The sequence below is a fragment of the Botrytis cinerea genome, chromosome 7, assembly GCF_000143535.2.
Source record: "Botrytis cinerea B05.10 chromosome 7, complete sequence".
Lineage (NCBI taxonomy): Eukaryota > Fungi > Ascomycota > Leotiomycetes > Helotiales > Sclerotiniaceae > Botrytis > Botrytis cinerea.
Genome location: NC_037316.1, coordinates 1,738,784 through 1,755,872, shown reverse-complemented (window position 1 = coordinate 1,755,872; position 17,089 = coordinate 1,738,784). Strand labels below are relative to the sequence as shown.

The 17,089-nt window shown below is 43.7% G+C and overlaps 6 protein-coding genes across 7 annotated transcripts; 3 read left to right on the top strand and 3 right to left on the bottom strand.

Moving 5' to 3' along the window:
- Positions 1-14: 14 nt before the first annotated feature.
- BCIN_07g04850 (hypothetical protein) lies at positions 15-3,009 on the top strand. The gene is made up of 5 exons (XM_001554022.2): positions 15-1,374; positions 1,433-1,779; positions 1,841-2,183; positions 2,252-2,497; positions 2,558-3,009. Exons 1-5 carry the CDS (start codon positions 340-342, stop codon positions 2,705-2,707), a joined length of 2,121 nt encoding a protein of 706 aa, XP_001554072.1. The 5' UTR covers positions 15-339; the 3' UTR covers positions 2,708-3,009.
- Positions 3,010-3,249: 240 nt separating this feature from the next.
- On the bottom strand, positions 3,250-4,536 carry BCIN_07g04840 (hypothetical protein). The gene is made up of 4 exons (XM_024694099.1): positions 4,320-4,536; positions 3,980-4,232; positions 3,523-3,908; positions 3,250-3,442 (listed from the first exon to the last, which is right to left on the bottom strand). Exons 1-4 carry the CDS (start codon positions 4,386-4,388, stop codon positions 3,395-3,397), a joined length of 756 nt encoding a protein of 251 aa, XP_024549888.1. The 5' UTR covers positions 4,389-4,536; the 3' UTR covers positions 3,250-3,394.
- An 894-nt stretch (positions 4,537-5,430) lies between these two features.
- Bchem14 lies at positions 5,431-7,605 on the bottom strand. Its single transcript, XM_001554024.2, has 3 exons — positions 7,024-7,605; positions 6,325-6,972; positions 5,431-6,275 (listed from the first exon to the last, which is right to left on the bottom strand). The coding sequence occupies exons 1-3, from the start codon at positions 7,525-7,527 to the stop codon at positions 5,574-5,576; spliced, it is 1,854 nt and encodes a 617-aa protein (XP_001554074.2). The 5' UTR covers positions 7,528-7,605; the 3' UTR covers positions 5,431-5,573.
- Positions 7,606-7,881: 276 nt separating this feature from the next.
- Positions 7,882-10,043, bottom strand: Bcnab2. The gene is made up of 2 exons (XM_001554025.2): positions 9,449-10,043; positions 7,882-9,373 (listed from the first exon to the last, which is right to left on the bottom strand). Exons 1-2 carry the CDS (start codon positions 9,835-9,837, stop codon positions 8,248-8,250), a joined length of 1,515 nt encoding a protein of 504 aa, XP_001554075.1. The 5' UTR covers positions 9,838-10,043; the 3' UTR covers positions 7,882-8,247.
- A 1,503-nt stretch (positions 10,044-11,546) lies between these two features.
- BCIN_07g04810 (hypothetical protein) lies at positions 11,547-14,088 on the top strand. 2 transcript variants are annotated; one of them, XM_024694098.1, is made up of 3 exons: positions 11,547-12,190; positions 12,251-13,429; positions 13,486-14,088. In XM_024694098.1, the coding sequence occupies exons 1-3, from the start codon at positions 12,053-12,055 to the stop codon at positions 13,906-13,908; spliced, it is 1,740 nt and encodes a 579-aa protein (XP_024549887.1). In that variant the 5' UTR covers positions 11,547-12,052; the 3' UTR covers positions 13,909-14,088. The 2 variants fall into 2 exon arrangements, with proteins under 2 accessions (XP_024549887.1, XP_001554078.1); XM_001554028.2 differs by having other exon boundaries at positions 11,547-13,429.
- Positions 14,089-14,433: 345 nt separating this feature from the next.
- Positions 14,434-17,003, top strand: BCIN_07g04800 (hypothetical protein). The gene is made up of 4 exons (XM_024694097.1): positions 14,434-15,179; positions 15,235-15,796; positions 15,863-16,238; positions 16,287-17,003. The coding sequence occupies exons 1-4, from the start codon at positions 15,032-15,034 to the stop codon at positions 16,758-16,760; spliced, it is 1,560 nt and encodes a 519-aa protein (XP_024549886.1). The 5' UTR covers positions 14,434-15,031; the 3' UTR covers positions 16,761-17,003.
- Positions 17,004-17,089: the final 86 nt, after the last annotated feature.

Sequence of the window (17,089 nt, the reverse complement as noted above, 5' to 3'; positions counted from 1 at the left end):
CCTTTATTTCCTTTGTTGTTTGTTTCCAGTGAAACTATAAGCGAAATCCTCAACTTCATTAGAGTCGATTTTCGCGAACAATGTGACTTTGCTATGGAAAAAGAGTGTTTCTGCTAAGAACGCTTCTACTCTTTGGCTGTAGGTTTCCCGCATCCGGAAACCTATCCTTTCATGATTCTACCGATCATTTATAGACAAGCCAAAGGTGGACAAAGAGCATCAAGATCATATCTTTGCCGATAATAAAATGCTGGGCACAATGCTGTTTCCAAATATCTTCCAAACCCTCAATAGCTCTCAATTCATCTTTCTAAACTATCTCTACTGCCGGTCATCAAGATGCCCCCTCCGCCACGTTTCCGACACCTACGCCATGCGGAGCGCTTAGCCCATGCCCAGGAAGAATGGCGTCAATATTTGGAATTAAGGAAAAGTAGGCTTAAATTTCTCTCTGAACAAATTGTCGACGACTACGGCTTTGATGTTTTCAAGTTTGGAGAAAGTTATTTGGATAAAGAAGCAAAGTTGGATAGACGTTTGATACTTTCTAAAGGTTCTTCACACCTGAAGCAAATCCAAGATTACATCGATTCGGGCAACAAAGCAGGTAGCTTGTTTGAGGATAAAGGCATGCTTCGTTTTGAAGGTGGTTCTGGTACAAAGGATACTCTAGGGCTTTTGGGATTGCTAGCTGCTGCAAATGTTGGTGACGAGTGCATAGACAGTTATACCGAAGATCTGACGGCTTCTGGGGGCACATGGCTCTATAGCGATGAGTTTGAAGGCCACAAGGCGGATTGGCCTCCGTGGGTAACAGAACAGGACGATTCTTCGTTGAAGCTTCAACGATTCCACAATATGGTGCATGCTCTTGCGAGGGACCAACACGCGCCGTCACCCTGGAAACATCTCAATGCAATGTTTCGCCTCAACGGTTATTTGATGAAAATTCTAAGATTCGTTGATGAACGAAATGCTCACTTGGGTGGGCGACCAGCACTACCCGATGGCTCAAATATAGCGGATCCGGCGATAAAGGCAGCATTGGTACTGCATAGGGCATGGATAAGATTGCTTCACCACCGATCGTTGAGTTTGGGAGGGAAGGCTCGTGGAATAGATTTACTAAAAAATATCCTCATCATTGGTAGAGCACAACTAGAGCAGGAAACACGCTCCGTCCCTGTTGAGAGTAGAAAGGTTCTTGAATCACTTTTAGAGTTTGCAACTACATTGCAGACTCTGACTACGTTCTTGCAAGCACTGGCAAATGAATTTAGCCAAGAATCTATTCCAAAACCAAACACTCGAGAACCTTATGTTGCATCGAATTTTAACATAGATTCCGAGCGTGTGAGTGCAGCATGGGCTCAGGTATGTATTATGGCAATTATCAATTGAAATTGAATGAAACTAACAGGAATTTGAATAGATCACCCACCCATCAAAACCCGATCCACAAGGGAAAACTATCAATCCATTTGGACCTATGCTCCTCTGGTCACAATTACTTGACCGTGCTGCCGACTTTGAAGCTAAGAACAATAGGTACTATGTCGAAGATCATTTATATGACAATCGTGTCATTGCAGAAGATGAACACTGGGAGGTTGTAAAACTTATGTCCAGAGAAGGCTACGATCCCGATCTTGTGAAAAGACATGTTCCCGATGCTGCACAAGCCAGGGAGGTCAAAGCATTGGCGAAGAAAGTCTCACAAATCAACACACATCGACGCAATTACTTACTTTTACGGGACTGGTCCAAGAAAAGACCTTGGTAAGTTACACGATAGCCTCTTATAGTTCATTTCTTAAGACAAAATTGCTGATATCTATAGGAAACAACTGTATTTTGTGTTCGATACCGTTACAACGGACACCTGGCGTGGACTTATTGAAGACTTTTACAACACTATGGAACTACTTAAAGTGTTACCCGAGGTACCTGGGCAGGAGCAAGATGCAGAATACAGAGCAAGAATAGAAGCTGATCCAGAATCTGAAGCAAACCTATTTGGCAATGTTTTTCCCATACACCCAATCCCAAGTCATGACCCCTGTAAGTACGCTGGTCCTTACTTTGGTAATTGCGTATATTGCCTCGAAGACTACGCACCCAGAGAGTTGTGGGTGCAGTTTTTCTGTAATCATATGGTACATTACGATTGTGGTCGCGATTATGTAAGTACCCCCAAGAACTTAATCATCTTTAAGTAGAATGGATAGACGTTAACCTTGCGATTCTTTAGTGGGATAACCCTGGAAATCCTGACTTCAGGTGTCCTCTTTGCAGACATACACAGTCGTGGGAACTTCACAAAGTTGCAGGTATTGTTCCAGAGGCTGTAGACTTATGGGATAACGTGGATCTCGTGGATGCTGCAGAAGTAGGTAGACACCCTATTGTCCAAATGGAGGGTACACCGGCGGATGTGGAGGGATTCAAAGAGCTCTACTGGGAGAGTGAGGCTGCGCATCTATCTGAAAGCGAGACGGTAAGTCTTGAGTTTGAAAATCTGGGGCATCAGTGACAGCAGCTAATCTATTGGAAATAGTGGGAAATGCGTTGGCGCGATCGTGAGGTTCCTAGAGAGCTTCGTCACGAGATGGCACAGATGAGGAATGCAAGAAGAAAACGTGTTCTGGCTGCAAGACATGAGAGAGTCGCGAGAGAGAAAGAGTTTCCCACCTTGGCAGAAGATTAGTCGGGTTCTATCATTTTTGTATTCTAATACTAGAACTGTACTTATTCGACAGAGCCAGATTCGGTGACAGGAAGTATGCAATCGTCTTTCCTCTTTGACGGGAGCAGTCGATGTACCGCCCGCAACTCCGCTGGCATTTTGTTGTATTATCTTCATCTGAAGATTCATTCTCGTCATGTATCTGATTAGTCAACCGGATATCGAGAACAACGTGCTGGGATTTGTTTCCTGGGAATATACTTGAGTTATTCTGCTAGTTGTTATTTTTGTCTCGGTATGTATAATGCAACTGCTTATATTCAACTCTACGTAGAGAATAACTATGCAGTGTCAAAAATCTTGTCGTGACGAAAACTTGGAATTTTCCGCAAGACTCTTTATCTTCACAATGAAATATTGCGATTTAACCCGACTCAAAATACTAGTTGACAAGAATGAAGAAGACAAATATTGCGCCCAAAACAATTTTTTTGCTTAGGTTACAACAGTTAGCATGATCATGGTATTTGCAAGAATTCAAAGATATTTATTTTGAAGCTATTTGGATGTCCTTACTAATTTGATAGAGTGAGCATGCATTCTTGCTATGCGAGTTAATATATCGCTGTTTCTTCCCAAATGAGTGTTTTAATTGCAATCTAACAACCTTCCCACGCAAGACTTATCATCTAAACGTAATGTATATCACTAATTATTCACTTCCAAACCAACTAACTTACTAACTTCAAGTTCATCCTGTTCAAAATCAGTATTATTCCATTCATATTCCCTCAATAAATGCTATTTCAGTCACATTTCTATAAGATCAAACTCACCTCAAAATTCCCGGGCCAAATTAAACCTTTTACACCCCGACTTTCCCACCCCTGCTCCTTCTTCATGTCTCCTCTAATAAATTCTCTATACTCCGGAGCCCCGGGCCTGATCACATTATCTGCCACAACCACGGCTCCTTTTTTCAGCACACTCAATGCCTCTACAACTTTGAAATCTTGCTCATACAAATCCTCTACATGATCTAGGAACAAAAAATCGACACTAGTGATTTTATTCTCTTTAACTAGATTGGTAATCGAGGAAGCGGCTGTGCCTTCAACAACTTCAATAATATGGGCAAGTCCTGCTATTTGAGCGATTTGGCGAGCAATAGCCGCGCAGATGGGATCGAGTTCGAGGGAATAGATCTTTAACCCCTCATCACCTGTCATCTTCATTAATTAAGCCATTATAAAAACGTGCATGGATATTCAATTAAGAAAAAGCCAAACAAACCTTCATGCGCTTTCACCATGGCATCCGCGAAAAGCACAGCACTATATCCCAAATATCCGCCCAATTCCACCAACATCCTCGGTTTCTCCCGCATAATGAGATCTCGCAAAATATCAGCTTTATTGGGACCAACACTGATGAGAAAATCTTCGCGTAGGGAAAATTCGTCGATGGTGGAGAGGACATCCAAAGGATGGGTAGGATTGTGAGATAACATGTAAGCGAGTAGTTGAGCTTCGCGGCCGTCATGGGACTGATGATGATTATTAGTGAAGATTCATGCCTATGAAGAGGAATTGAGGGTGAAAATGGAAGATGGGAAGATAGTGGAGGAAAATACTTCAATGCCGGACTCTATTGCCTTGCCAAGGGTAGGCCAGTCTTTGGCGAATTCTGCGTCTTTTTCCATTTTACTTTGCAAATGATTTTAACGGTGAACTCCGAATTGAATATGAATGCAATTCTCCGTAACTAGTGTTCTGTTGTAAGACGTGAGAATTGTGATCTGAGGCACTCAGCACGATGATACAAAAGAAACGTCCAAATAATAAACTTCCAATAAAGAAGAAGGGAGAAAAGACAGAAACAAACCAGGCTATATATACATAGTCTCAACCCGAGCACCCCACTTTAACGTCCAGCTGTAACAGCATCTCGCATCTTCCATTCTCAAGCGCTATCTCCTACTGGCTAAATCATCACACACGCCCCCATCACAAGTCACTATCTTGGAAATTACAGTTCCGATGCGAGATAATTAGGCTAGTGCTTATCTATCCACGTAATCGCATGTTCTCACGAGAAAAAGAACACCAAGTTCTCATCCATTGCAGCAAAAATTGCACCGAGTGACTGCACCGAAGAACACTCCAAAAACACATGCGAAAAAAAGGTCAAAAGAATGCCGATATGTAATTATACGATATGAAGAAAATAGGCGAAAATTAAGTAAAGCAAGTAAGAGCCTTTTACCAGCAGGGATAAGGTGAATTGATAGATGAATTGAACTTTTCTTCTCCAGAAAGTGTTGAGGAAGACCGTCGGTAAGAAAAGGGGTTCGCTTGTACAGAAGTGGAACACGAAAACTTTTTCCACCTCAATTCGCTGAACCTTCAGTCAAACCTGGTCCAATGGGTGAGTTGTGACAATTTAATGAATATCACCAATAGTGTATATATTTTGGATACTCACGACTCCAAAAAAAGAATGGCCCTTTCCGTTTACCTTATGATAATGAAAGGGACCATCGAATGGTCGATGGTTCAGGCTTCAGTAAGGTATTCCTTTTCTTGCATCATGTCCGAGTGACAATCGAAACCTTCTAACCAAAAACAGCAGGTGCTGTCTCTCACAGCGATTGAATGTTTGAAAAGCACAAGTGGGATCGGCATATGTTAGAAATCATGGGTGTGGTGACTGAAGTATTAAATGCATAATATAGCCAGAATCGTTGATACAATAACGAACGATAAATTTTCACGGTTTTACTATTTATTGTATACATATCTATCCTATTATACATGTAGTAAACTACAAGTCGCGTGAGAAACTGCCCAACTTACTCCATAATATTGTTTCATCGATTTATTGGAGATTATTGTTCTCGTTTGATCATTTTCTCCCACCATTTTTGTTCAGCGAACTTTTCCAGTCCCGTAACGTCATTACTACGTGCAACATCGCCTGCCACGACTTTAGCAGCCTTGATGCAATCATTCACACCCACCCCAGTGTATGAATTTCCAGCTACTGCCAGTCTTCCCTTGTATGCGCTCAACAACTCATAATGCGCTTGTTTCAGTCTCTGCTCATGACCCACAGTATATTGAGGAATACAATCTTTCTGCAAAGATGCATGTACCATTTCTGGTTCTTGGTCAATCTTCAGGTGTCGCTTGAGAACGGCTTTTGCCATTGCAGCACCCTCTTCCTCGCTGGGATATGTTTCAAAGTCGTCCCACCAATGGCCACCCAACATAACGGTGACTTTGGTCCCTGGAACAGTATCTTGACCAACTGTTGCGTCTGAATCAAATACTACACCAAGAGCAAACTCTGGATTCTGGTCAAAAGGAATGGATCGTGGGATTAGGTATCCAAAACCGCGCTCCGGAAGGAGATCTTCGTCCCGGTAGTAGAGATTAACAACCATGACTGTCACAGCCTCTGTTTTCGCAAGTGAAGGGAGTAAAGAATCATCTGAAGGGGTAGTTAGTGTAGAGAGGGTGCGGCCTGACAAGGTAGAAATAACGTAAGAATGGTTGGTGGATGATTCGCCAGCCTGAGCTGTGTAGATCTAGGTACTTCAGCCATTATTCAGAGACGTAAGAGGAATAGATCCATACCTTGATGCCTTCACTTTGTCCATCGTACTCGATTTTCCCCACGTCCTCGCCCAGCTTGATTTTCACGTTAGGATTATTCCTTAGAGAGGAATCGAGTGCTTCAGATAGTGTGCCAATTCCTCTGCGGAAAGTATAGACACTTGTTTCGTTGATAATTGCCCTCTCATTGTCCGTAAATGAACTTCTCTCCTTTTCCTCCAGGTCTGCATCTTCAGCTGTCGCATTCTTGAATTTTGCCATTTGAGATATTCCTGCACTGATACTTCCAAATGCCCCCTCCATTCCCCACTGGGAGGGCATTATACTTTTTGCACTCAGTTTGTAGATATCACCAGCATAGATACCGTGAAATACGGCTGACACCAAATTATCTGGAATGTCTGTCCCTCCTGTTCGTCTGGCCAGAAATGATCCCACGGATTCGTCATCCAATTCTGCTGGTCTTCGTGGCCTCTTATATTCGAAAAGCAGCCTGTGCATTCCTTTGAAAACTGGTTCTGTCAACATTTTCCAGGCAATGGCGTAAATTCCTTGGCTAGGCTCAGGCATGCACACAAGCCGATCGGGATAATAGACAAAGCGGTTCAAGGCAGCGGCAGACAATTTGTTGGTTTTAATCACCTCGTCAGACAGACCAAGGTCTCTAATCTAGAATCACGAATTAATATTTCAAAGCAAATAGCTAGAAATCACTCCTACCAAGTTTAGAGTAACAAATCCCGCAGGCGTGTTCGGTCTCAAAGTCCTCGGTCCTTGTTCAAACACAACTTCACCATCTCCCACGTCAATATGTTTTGTCCGCAGCCACCCTCCTAGCCTCTCACTACTCTCATACAATGTAACTTTCAAATGTGGTGCCATTTGGGTGAGATAGTATGCTGTTGCCAGACCTGTAATCCCACCGCCAAGAATTGCGACACTGGGTTCCTTCCATTCTTCTGAGCTCTTATTCTCTGATATAACCTCCGCAGACTTCCTGGTTGGAGGATTGGATTGAGCATAGCTACTATAGTATTTCAACAGAGGCTTTGATCGTTCGCGAGTGTGCAATTGTGGGCGTGTTTGGTAGCTATATGCTCTAGTACAAGACCCTAGAACGTTTCGCCGACGTAGACGTACGACTTGACATTGAGGAATATTATAGCATCGCCTCAGAGGAGCCAATAAAGGAGACTCGGGCAGACGCATCCTCGTTATTATCATTTGTCAGTGTTGTGTAGTAACAGCATGAGATTATCAATGATGTTTGGATGAACCGTTGTTGCGGGAGTTGTTTTGCTCACCACCACTTTACCTTAAAAGCTTAGGTATTATTCACTTACCCCTCCCCCACAAAGCGCTGTGCTTCGGTATCAATTCAGGTACAAAGCAGAAAACACATGTGGAATTTTCAGTACACATTAACAAGTTGTATAATTAGTCTTTCATGATATAACTATTCTTCTCACAGTATTGAATGTATTGAATGTATTGAATGCATTTAATGTGTTTCATTCTGAATAACGAATCAATATGCTAATCTAGCTACTCAAGGACAGCTTTTCTTTTCTTTTTTCCTGTAGGATGCGAGTAAATTGTGGTGAGCTTTAGAAGAGCTTAATGATGAGTGCAGCGTCATAATTTCATAGATTCACATCAAAAGTAAGAGAAGAGACGTCAGAGCTTTTCTGTTTGGCTAAGCCCCAAAGTCTTTTTGCTTTGGGGTGCCGAGGAAGCAACAATCCATTCTACCTAAACATGCTTTGGCTGTGACCAGCTATTCATTATGAGGGCCCAACCAAGATATATCCCGAGAATCCAGACACGATCCTCTTGTCCATAAAACGCCAGATTATAATCTCCTTCCCACGCATCCCTATGCATGTTGTACATTTTTCTTAAACTAAACATTCTTCCCGTAGCTCATGTAAGCATTCAGCCCATCTATTCGGCAACCTCTGCATCACCACTTCTTCCTGCTCCTGTGTCTGCTGATGCTGCTCCTCCAGGTAAAATCAACTCCTCATTTCCATCCTCATCCACGAACTTCCGCTCACTGACATGCTCCTTTGTACCATCTGCCACCCATACTTTGTCATCAAATTTCCCTCTCTTCTGGCCCTCTTCGTGCTTGAATGCACATGTTGGATTTAAGCAAGGATTGAATTTGCACATGGTCTTGACGTGCGTGAACTTGCAGTCTGGTGTTGTACAATCGGCACCATTTCGGCATAATGGCATTGTTGGATGTCGGAAGGGGCAGTTGGTATTCTTACAATTCGGGAAATATATGCAGTCTTGAGTGGTCTGATGTGCAATCTTCTGGGCCGGGGATGGGTGCCGCCCAACGCATTTTCGATTTTTGCAGGCTGCACCAAAGGTGCAAACATCTGCAACATCAATAGCCGTTCCTGGGGGAGCTGCAGGAGATTGATGTGCAAATTTGCAGTCTTTGTTCGTGCAAGACAAGTTGAATCTGCATGTAGTGTCTGGAGAAAGACTATCAACCTTGTCGCTAGAATTCATTTCAACATCCATCGAGTTGTCATTTTGAGATTGTGGTTGGTGCTCGTGGCGCTTCTGGAAATTATTATTTTGGGACCGATTGGGGTGTTGCATTCGCTCATGTAAAGGTCTGCCTTGTCCCGGGAATCCTGAGCCCATACCATTGCCCCCTCGTTGCATCATTTGTTGCTGCTGCGGAGTGAACATTTGCGCCATCAATCTCGATTGCTGCTCAAGCATAGCATATAGTTCGAGTTGTTGTTGTTGAGACATGCCCATTATATTTTGCGCCGCACCATGTTGCGTCGGCATACCCCCCATGCCACCATGCCCACGCCCGTTTTGCATGCGAGCAGTACCTCGGATATTTACAGGTCCCCTTGGTCCTGTTGGGGGTCCTCGTGCATGTGTATTTATTCGTTCATTTCCTGATTGTGGACGTACTCGATGGAGAGCGGCATCATGCGTGCGATCCATTGCCTTCGTCAAATGATTCAGCATACGTTTATCCCGTGGACGACTAACACCACCACTTCCATTTCGCATTGACTTGGGGCCTGTTGGTCTGTAATATGTTAGTTTTTGGTCTCGAGAAAGAATATTTCTGATTTTGAAGATAATTGAGAGACTGATTGCATACACATTTATATCGCCTGCCTCAGAAGCATCATTCATATCTGCATCTTGCGACACATTTGATTCTCCAAATTGAGCCTGCTCAGTCTCTGCGCCAGTCTCTGGATATCCTCCACCGCTAATTTGTGAATTTAATAATCCAACCTGGTTGAATAACCACTGTGAAAAATCTCTTGCTCCCGGATCATCATCACCAAGATTTAAAAGATCCCCTGATAATTCCGCGGCGATTTGTTCTTGCGTCTTTCCGTTCACCAGCATGAGGATAATATATTCCGAAAGCGCAGAATCATCAGCGCCGCCTGTACTCCACCCTACCTCTACGAGCTTTGGTTGAATGGAAGCGTTGAGCGCATGAGCCAAAGGCGAATCCAAGACGACTTCGACCGACATTTTAAGATTTCGTTGATCTCTTTGTTTATCAAGAGTCAGGCTATAAAGTACTTGAGCTGTGGTAGCTCTTGACTGAAATAAGGGCGACGGTGAACGGTGGTAATCTTCTCACCTGTGACAGTCTTGTCAAAAGTCGCAACAAATGGAGAATGTGGTCGGTCGTGGTTCGAATGTTGTAAGGTATGTTCGGTGGTTGTGGTTAGTTCAAAAAAATGATGGTAGGTGTTTGATAGAATAAAGATCTTGAAAGACCAAGAAGCTTAAAGAGCCCTGGCGAATAACCATATTTGCCTTAGGATGACACATTATTTGGAGCCGCAAAAGGCTAGTCTTAGTCACGTGATGTCTATGGCTTGCGTGTGGCGTGGCTCGTGCTTACTGATACACTCGGAGTTTGCTAAACCCTCAGAAATAAGGTTGTCTGTCATTTCGTCACAGCTCGGTTCCATCACGTGAGACCAGCCACTCTTCCCAGCCACTTGTGGACTTTCCATATCATTTCTCGAAGGATTCATTGACCATCACCATTTTTGATTCGAATTGCTGGTCGGCCAGTCATGCAATGCAGTCTGGCAACAACGCACCACTCACCACTCGCCACTTTATACAGCGCGCTTCATACACTACATCCTTTGACTCAACCAGCTCAACTGGGAACTTTGGGCTCAAGAAGCTTTGGTCAGCTCTTTGGTCGCATGTATTACCTGCTAAGAGATACCTTCCGGGCGCTAGCTCAGGTACTCGACCCCCCTTTGAAAGCGGGGGAACGGCCACTTGCACATCGGCCGACCGAGCCGACTTGATAAGTAACTCAATTTGAGCTCATACAGGTATCTATCTATCTATCTATCAGCTCGTCCGATAATGGGGATCTGAGCCACCAAGATACAGAACGAATGCTTCGTACGTATACACAAATCTAGATGTTGGCATTACGGCGTTGCAAACCAACAGCACACTAAGACACACAAATGACATCTTACTATGTTGTTGGAATGTGAAACAGCATTGGATTTCTGATATGTTGTATCCTGTCCAACAAATCTCACAGCCTCCAAGTGCTGACATGTTATCCGTGTTTCCCATGATCGACTCCATCCTTTTACATATCCAGATGCCATTTTTAACCCAGAGGTTCCATCGAGCCTTTTGAACGCCGCACCAAAGAAATTGTGGGCAAGTCCAGAGAACCAGGAGCCAGGGATGCCAAACCACCTACTTTTAGTATTCCTGGGCCATTCATGACTGAGTGCCAGGTATATTGTGCATTTTCTTCGCATCCCTTGGCCTACCAATGATATGCTGTGTATGGCGTAAATTGCGAGCTTCTGAGTTCTGAGTAAGCAGATTTGGCTTTATCCCTTCCCCGTATGTCCATCACAATCTCAATATCATAAGATTCACAACCTTAATAAAATTCTCAACCCCCCGACCTAGATCCACAGATCCATAGATCCATCCTCAAATCCATCGCTACCAGACACATCCTTCTTGATATCCACCCATATCCAAGCATATCCACTCACACGCGTGCGAGCTTTACTTTGTCGTTCGCTCTATGTTACTTCTCCGGAGTCCGGTCTCTGTCCCTCTCACGCCCACCCAAATCTGCTCTCCCACGCAGATGCATCAATCCGAACGAGCGGGCGACGTGATCAGATAACAGATGAATCGGGCATCCTGTTAGTTTAAACTGCTACTCCCCTGCTGCTACCTACAGTCAAAGGTGCTCCATCACGTCGTACTTTTCCTCGCCGGCTTTTGGGGGCGTTTGTCGTAACGTTACGACCGCTGGATTTGTAGTCTCGCATAGACTTCTCCGCACCAAGTGACAATTATTACTACAACAGGACAGCCAGTCGGAACATCAGATTTGGCTACCTGCATATTCATTTATCGTCATAACCAAGCCCTGGGAAAAATTAATTTGATTGCTTTCAACTCTATTCTGAGATTTGCGCAGCCCAATCACTGGGTTCATATTCCTGCGGCACTCCTGAATCCTGGTGAATCTACCACAGCCAATACTGCAAAACATTCGTTGATCCTGAGCCACACGGCTGCACATCAATTAAGTGATTGGCCAGAGCACTTGATTTGATATGCTCCTATTCATGAAGCTATATAGTTTACACACCCCCATCTGTTTATTTCATTCCCACTCCTTTCGTGACATCTATTTTACACATACAACACTACATTGGCACTTTTCATAATGCGGTCTTCTACCTTTCTAATATCTGCTTTGGTCTCCTCTGCGTTGGCTATTTGGCCTCAACCTGTTTCGTATACAAATGGTACTGGTGTTTTGTGGTTGGATAAGAACGTTAAGGTTACTTATGATGGCGGTGCTGTACGATCATTCCTTCCAAAATTTTATGTTATGAATACTGAGAAATTGCTCGCTGTACAGTCTACAGGATATTCTAGTAGTGGAACTGGAAATATAACAACTAGCAAGACGATTGTTTCTAAGGCCGTAACTCGAGCTATGAACAAGATCTTCCACCAAGGTTTGACACCATGGAAATTATATCCACGAAATGCCCTGCCCTTAGTTGAGCCATCGGCCACCTCAAACAAGAGCTATATCAGCGAGATTCTCATCACCCAGACCGGACAAGATAACTCCTCCACATTCAAGCCTACGGACGGTCAGGTTGACGAGTCATACAACCTCACAATCACTACTGATGGAAAGGCCTCTATCAGCGCTCCCTCATCTATTGGCATCCTTCATGCACTGACCACGTTCACACAACTCTTCTACACACATTCTGTTGCTAAAGCTGGCGTCTACACAAAATTAGCTCCCGTGACAATTTACGATGCGCCAAAATTTGCACACCGTGGACTCAATATGGATATATCCCGAAACTGGTATCCTGTTGAGGATATCAAGAGGACAATGTTAGCAATGCATTACACTAAATGCAGTGTCATTCATTTACACATCACCGATGCTCAGTCGTGGCCTTTGGATATCCCAGCACTTCCCGAATTGTCAAAGTTGGGTGCTTATGCGACCGGATTATCCTATACCCCCGCAGACCTTAAGGAAATTCAAGAGTATGGCGTTGAGCTTGGTATCGAAGTTATCTTGGAGATTGATATGCCTGGTCACACAAGCTCCATTGGATATTCTCACCCTGAGCTCATGGCAGCCTTGTTCGCCGAACCTTGGGATACTTACTGTGCTGAACCTCCTTGTGGATCATTGAGACTCAATGATTCAGCCGTACCAGCATTCCTTGAGAAATTGTTTGATGATCTTCTTCCTAGAGTCTCTCCATACTCGTCATACTTCCATACCGGTGGAGATGAAGTTAATGTTAATACTTATTTGTTGGACCCCACTGTTCAATCGAATGATACCGCCGTTCTCACACCATTAATCCAAGCATTCGTGGACAGAAACCACAAACAAGTCAGAGCTGCCGGACTTACCCCAATGGTCTGGGAAGAAATGATCACAACATGGAACCTCACTTTGGGATCTGATGTTCTCGTTCAATCATGGCTCAGTGATGCCTCTGTCGCTCAAATTGTCGCGGCTGGACATAAAGCTATTGCTGGCAATTATAACTTCTGGGTACGTATCATTACAATCCATCCGAATAATTGATTCACGTACTAACACACTTCTAGTATCTCGACTGTGGCAAAGGACAGTGGCTCAATTTTGAGCCAGGTGCATCCTCTGAGAAATACTTCCCCTACAATGATTATTGTTCGCCTACCAAGAGTTGGCGCTTAGTCTACTCCTACGATCCTCTCGCTGGGGTACCCGAAAACTCAACTCATTTGGTTGTTGGCGGAGAATTTCACATTTGGTCTGAGCAAACCGATCCAATCAACCTTGACGATATGGTATGGCCAAGAGGAGCTGCCGCCGCAGAAGTATTGTGGTCAGGCGCCAAGGATCCAGTCACTGGACAGAACAGAAGTCAAATCGACGCAGGCAGCAGATTGCCAGAATTCAATGAACACTTGAGATCTTTGGGAATCAGATCAGGACCTGTACAAATGATTTACTGCACACAACTCAACTCGACAACATGCGCATTGTAGGTTGGGAATTTGGGATAATCAATCTGAAGCTATGGATATCGGCGGAATCGCATTTGGGAAGGGAGTTTTTTGGGGGCACCGGATATTAACACTACATTTATACCTCTATTTAGACTTACTTTCCACATGTACATAGATTAGATTTTAATAGGGACTTACACAACGACGAAGATTTAACCAATGGTGTGTCTATTTGCCTGTGTCAATGAGTATGTGAAATTTTTACTTCGAGAGTGTAGGTATCTAGGTAGATTTTTGATATCAACTGTGGACTATCAATCAAGCAGGTCATCTGAACATAAAAATGCCTTGGACATCCACCTGGTACCTGATATGTAGTGAGCGAGTGGTGTTTACAGTACATCAACTCCTCCATGGATTTCTCCATTATATAGACTTGACGCTCCCGTCAGCCCCACCAGCTCCTCCCGACCCCAACCGACTCGTTTGCCCAGTACGTACGTAACTCGGTATGCATACATGTACGTATGTATGAAACAGAACTTCTATTAATAATCCACAGACGATTATTTGATTCGCGACATCGTATTCTTCATGATAAATGTGGAAACGGAATCAAATCTTACCCCGGATTTGTTAACTAATCTTGTCTCTTTCACATGTGGAGCCTCGGTCCTCTTCTTTCAAGCCTTCAACGTTTCCCTTCCTCCTCCTGTGAAACACTCCAGTGTACAGAGCACACACGCGTGTCCGTGGAAGTGACCAAGGAAGTCTTTGAGCCATCATTTCCCATTCGAGCAAAGGCAAAGATCACAAGGGACGCCCCTCCTTGTCTTGTCCTTCTTGTCGTTCCTCGAGAAATCCCCACCTGCCGGTAAGGTTATGGACGGAACTTCAAGATTGCGACAAGGTCTAATAATTCATCCGGTTCCTCACGGCCAGAGGTATAACAAAGACGACAATCCGTGCAAATATGATAAGTATAATTGAAAACAACTTCGGGTTTCAGACTTTGTTATATAAGCCGTCTTTCTCTTGATTCTGGATGATACCCATTCATCTATTCATCTATTCATCTATTTATTCGTCCATTCATCACTTATCACTCCCATACATGAGCCAACCCATTGATACATACATATATTAAAACAGATCCAGCATCATGTTGGAAAGCATACCAATCAAAGCTCTCATCATACCCTTTGTCGTGATTTTCGTCTTGTTTAAAGTCACACAGTTCGTTCAGAGAGAGCTCAAGATTAAATCACTGGGTGGACATACCAGAAGAGCGAAAACATGGATTCCTTTCGGTACAGATTAGGACTACAATTTGCTTTTGCGAAGAAGCTTGCTAATGATCTTCAGATCTCGACCTCATTGCGCGTTCGGTCAACTATGGCATGCATGACAAAAACCTCGAGGCTTGGATGGCATTTTTCTCCGGTTACAAAGACGTACGATATACAGTAGAGGCAAATCCAGGAGGACAACGCACACTTTTCACTGCGGAACCAGAAAACATTAAAGCTATACTCGCGACTCAATTCACAGATTATGGCAAGGGGGAGCCATTTCATAGCGATTGGAAAGATTTCCTTGGTGACAGTATCTTCACGACAGATCTTGACCAATGGCACGATTCTCGTCAATTGATACGTCCACAATTTATCAAGGATCGAGTTAGTGATTTGGATACTTTCGAGAGACACATGCAGATTTTAATCCAGAAGATTAAAGAAGAAGGCAGAAAATGGGATGGCAGTCAGGGTCGGGAGATTGACATTAGTGATTTGTTCTTCAGATATACTCTAGATGCTGCGACGGACTTTTTGCTAGGGCGCAGTGTGGAGAGTTTGGAGAAACCGGGAGAATTCGCAGATGCTTTCGCAGAGGTTCAACGGGTACAGAGTATTATCGCGAGAGCTGGGTATGTATTCCTGTCATCTTCTGTTTTTTGCTTGTTTTTTTGAATGGCCCCTAATGTTATAATTAGACCTTTGAATGGGCTAGTTCCGAGAAAATCATTCTACAAAGGTCTCAAGGTTATAAACGAATTTGTTAACCCCTTCATCGATGACACGCTTCGACTTTCTCCCGATGAGCTAGCAACCAAAACGAAAACAGAGGAGGGATATACATTTCTCCATGCATTAGCATCCTATACCCGTGACAGAAATGTACTTCGAGATCAACTCGTAGCAGTCTTGCTTGCCGGTCGCGATACAACAGCTTCCACTCTCTCATGGACATTCTACGAACTAGCTCGTCATCCTGAAGTTTTCAGGAAATTGCGCGAGGAAATCATCTCGAAAGTTGGTCTAGTGGAAGCCCCAACTTATCAACATCTAAAAGATATGAAATATCTACAGGTACGTCCTTTACTCATTACAACACAACCCCCTTACTTACAGCTGCAGAATGTTATGCACGAAACCCTTCGTCTTTACCCCGTCGTTCCCTTCAATGTCCGTCTCGCTCTCAAAGATACCACACTACCCGTCGGTGGCGGGCCAGATGGCCTCTCTCCTATGGGAATCCTCAAAGACACTCCAATTGGTTACTCCACTCTCATTATGCAGCGCCGCGATGATCTTACTCCAGACGTCATGTCCTTCAATCCCGACCGCTGGTTCACATGGCAGCCTAAACCTTGGCAATACATTCCTTTCAACGGTGGTCCTCGAATTTGTATTGGTCAACAATTTGCACTCACTGAAATGGGTTACACGATTGTTAGACTCTTGCAAAACTTTGATGGGCTAGAGGGATTTATGCATGAAATTGATGGAGGAAACCCGCATTTGAAAGCGGATATTGTTTTACAGCCTGGACAGGGTGTACACGTGGGATTTTTGGAAAGGCAAAGCGAAACTGTGAAAGAAAAGATTTAGGATAGTAAAGATTATGTCTATGGTAATGATGGTCTGGCGTTAATTGCTTTCTTAGCTGCTCGGAGAAATAGCCAAGCGAAACGAATGTTGATGAAAATGCTCATCTCAACTCAATTCATGATGTAAAGATGAGAAACATGATTATTTTATCTATTCTTACAATAAACTGAAGTTCATGTGACATGAGTATCAAAAGGAATAAATTGCACATAACAAATGAATAATGAGCCGAGTGTCTCGTCACAATCATTCTATTACACGCGATATTCGAGATTTTATTTATTCCTCACACACACAAACACTCCATAGTCTCACTTCACTTGTCGTCC

Bases quoted from the DNA above. Each gene is read 5' to 3' on its own strand.
- BCIN_07g04850 (XM_001554022.2), top strand. From the start codon at position 340: ATGCCCCCTCCGCCACGTTTCCGACACCTACGCCATGCGGAGCGCTTA. The intron at 1,375-1,432 runs GTATGTATTATG...GAATTTGAATAG, and splicing joins TGAGTGCAGCATGGGCTCAG to ATCACCCACCCATCAAAACC. The intron at 2,184-2,251 runs GTAAGTACCCCC...GCGATTCTTTAG, and splicing joins ACGATTGTGGTCGCGATTAT to TGGGATAACCCTGGAAATCC.
- BCIN_07g04840 (XM_024694099.1), bottom strand. From the start codon at position 4,388: ATGGAAAAAGACGCAGAATTCGCCAAAGACTGGCCTACCCTTGGCAAG. The intron at 3,909-3,979 runs GTTTGTTTGGCT...TGAAGATGACAG, and splicing joins CATGGTGAAAGCGCATGAAG to GTGATGAGGGGTTAAAGATC. The intron at 3,443-3,522 runs GTGAGTTTGATC...GATTTTGAACAG, and splicing joins TTTGGCCCGGGAATTTTGAG to GATGAACTTGAAGTTAGTAA.
- Bchem14 (XM_001554024.2), bottom strand. From the start codon at position 7,527: ATGATAATAACGAGGATGCGTCTGCCCGAGTCTCCTTTATTGGCTCCT. The intron at 6,973-7,023 runs GTAGGAGTGATT...TCGTGATTCTAG, and splicing joins GATTTGTTACTCTAAACTTG to ATTAGAGACCTTGGTCTGTC. The intron at 6,276-6,324 runs GTATGGATCTAT...TGAAGTACCTAG, and splicing joins GACAAAGTGAAGGCATCAAG to ATCTACACAGCTCAGGCTGG.
- Bcnab2 (XM_001554025.2), bottom strand. From the start codon at position 9,837: ATGTCGGTCGAAGTCGTCTTGGATTCGCCTTTGGCTCATGCGCTCAAC. The intron at 9,374-9,448 runs GTATGCAATCAG...AACATATTACAG, and splicing joins GAGGCAGGCGATATAAATGT to ACCAACAGGCCCCAAGTCAA.
- BCIN_07g04810 (XM_001554028.2), top strand. From the start codon at position 12,053: ATGCGGTCTTCTACCTTTCTAATATCTGCTTTGGTCTCCTCTGCGTTG. The intron at 13,430-13,485 runs GTACGTATCATT...ACACACTTCTAG, and splicing joins CTGGCAATTATAACTTCTGG to TATCTCGACTGTGGCAAAGG.
- BCIN_07g04800 (XM_024694097.1), top strand. From the start codon at position 15,032: ATGTTGGAAAGCATACCAATCAAAGCTCTCATCATACCCTTTGTCGTG. The intron at 15,180-15,234 runs GTACAGATTAGG...AATGATCTTCAG, and splicing joins GAAAACATGGATTCCTTTCG to ATCTCGACCTCATTGCGCGT. The intron at 15,797-15,862 runs GTATGTATTCCT...TGTTATAATTAG, and splicing joins AGTATTATCGCGAGAGCTGG to ACCTTTGAATGGGCTAGTTC.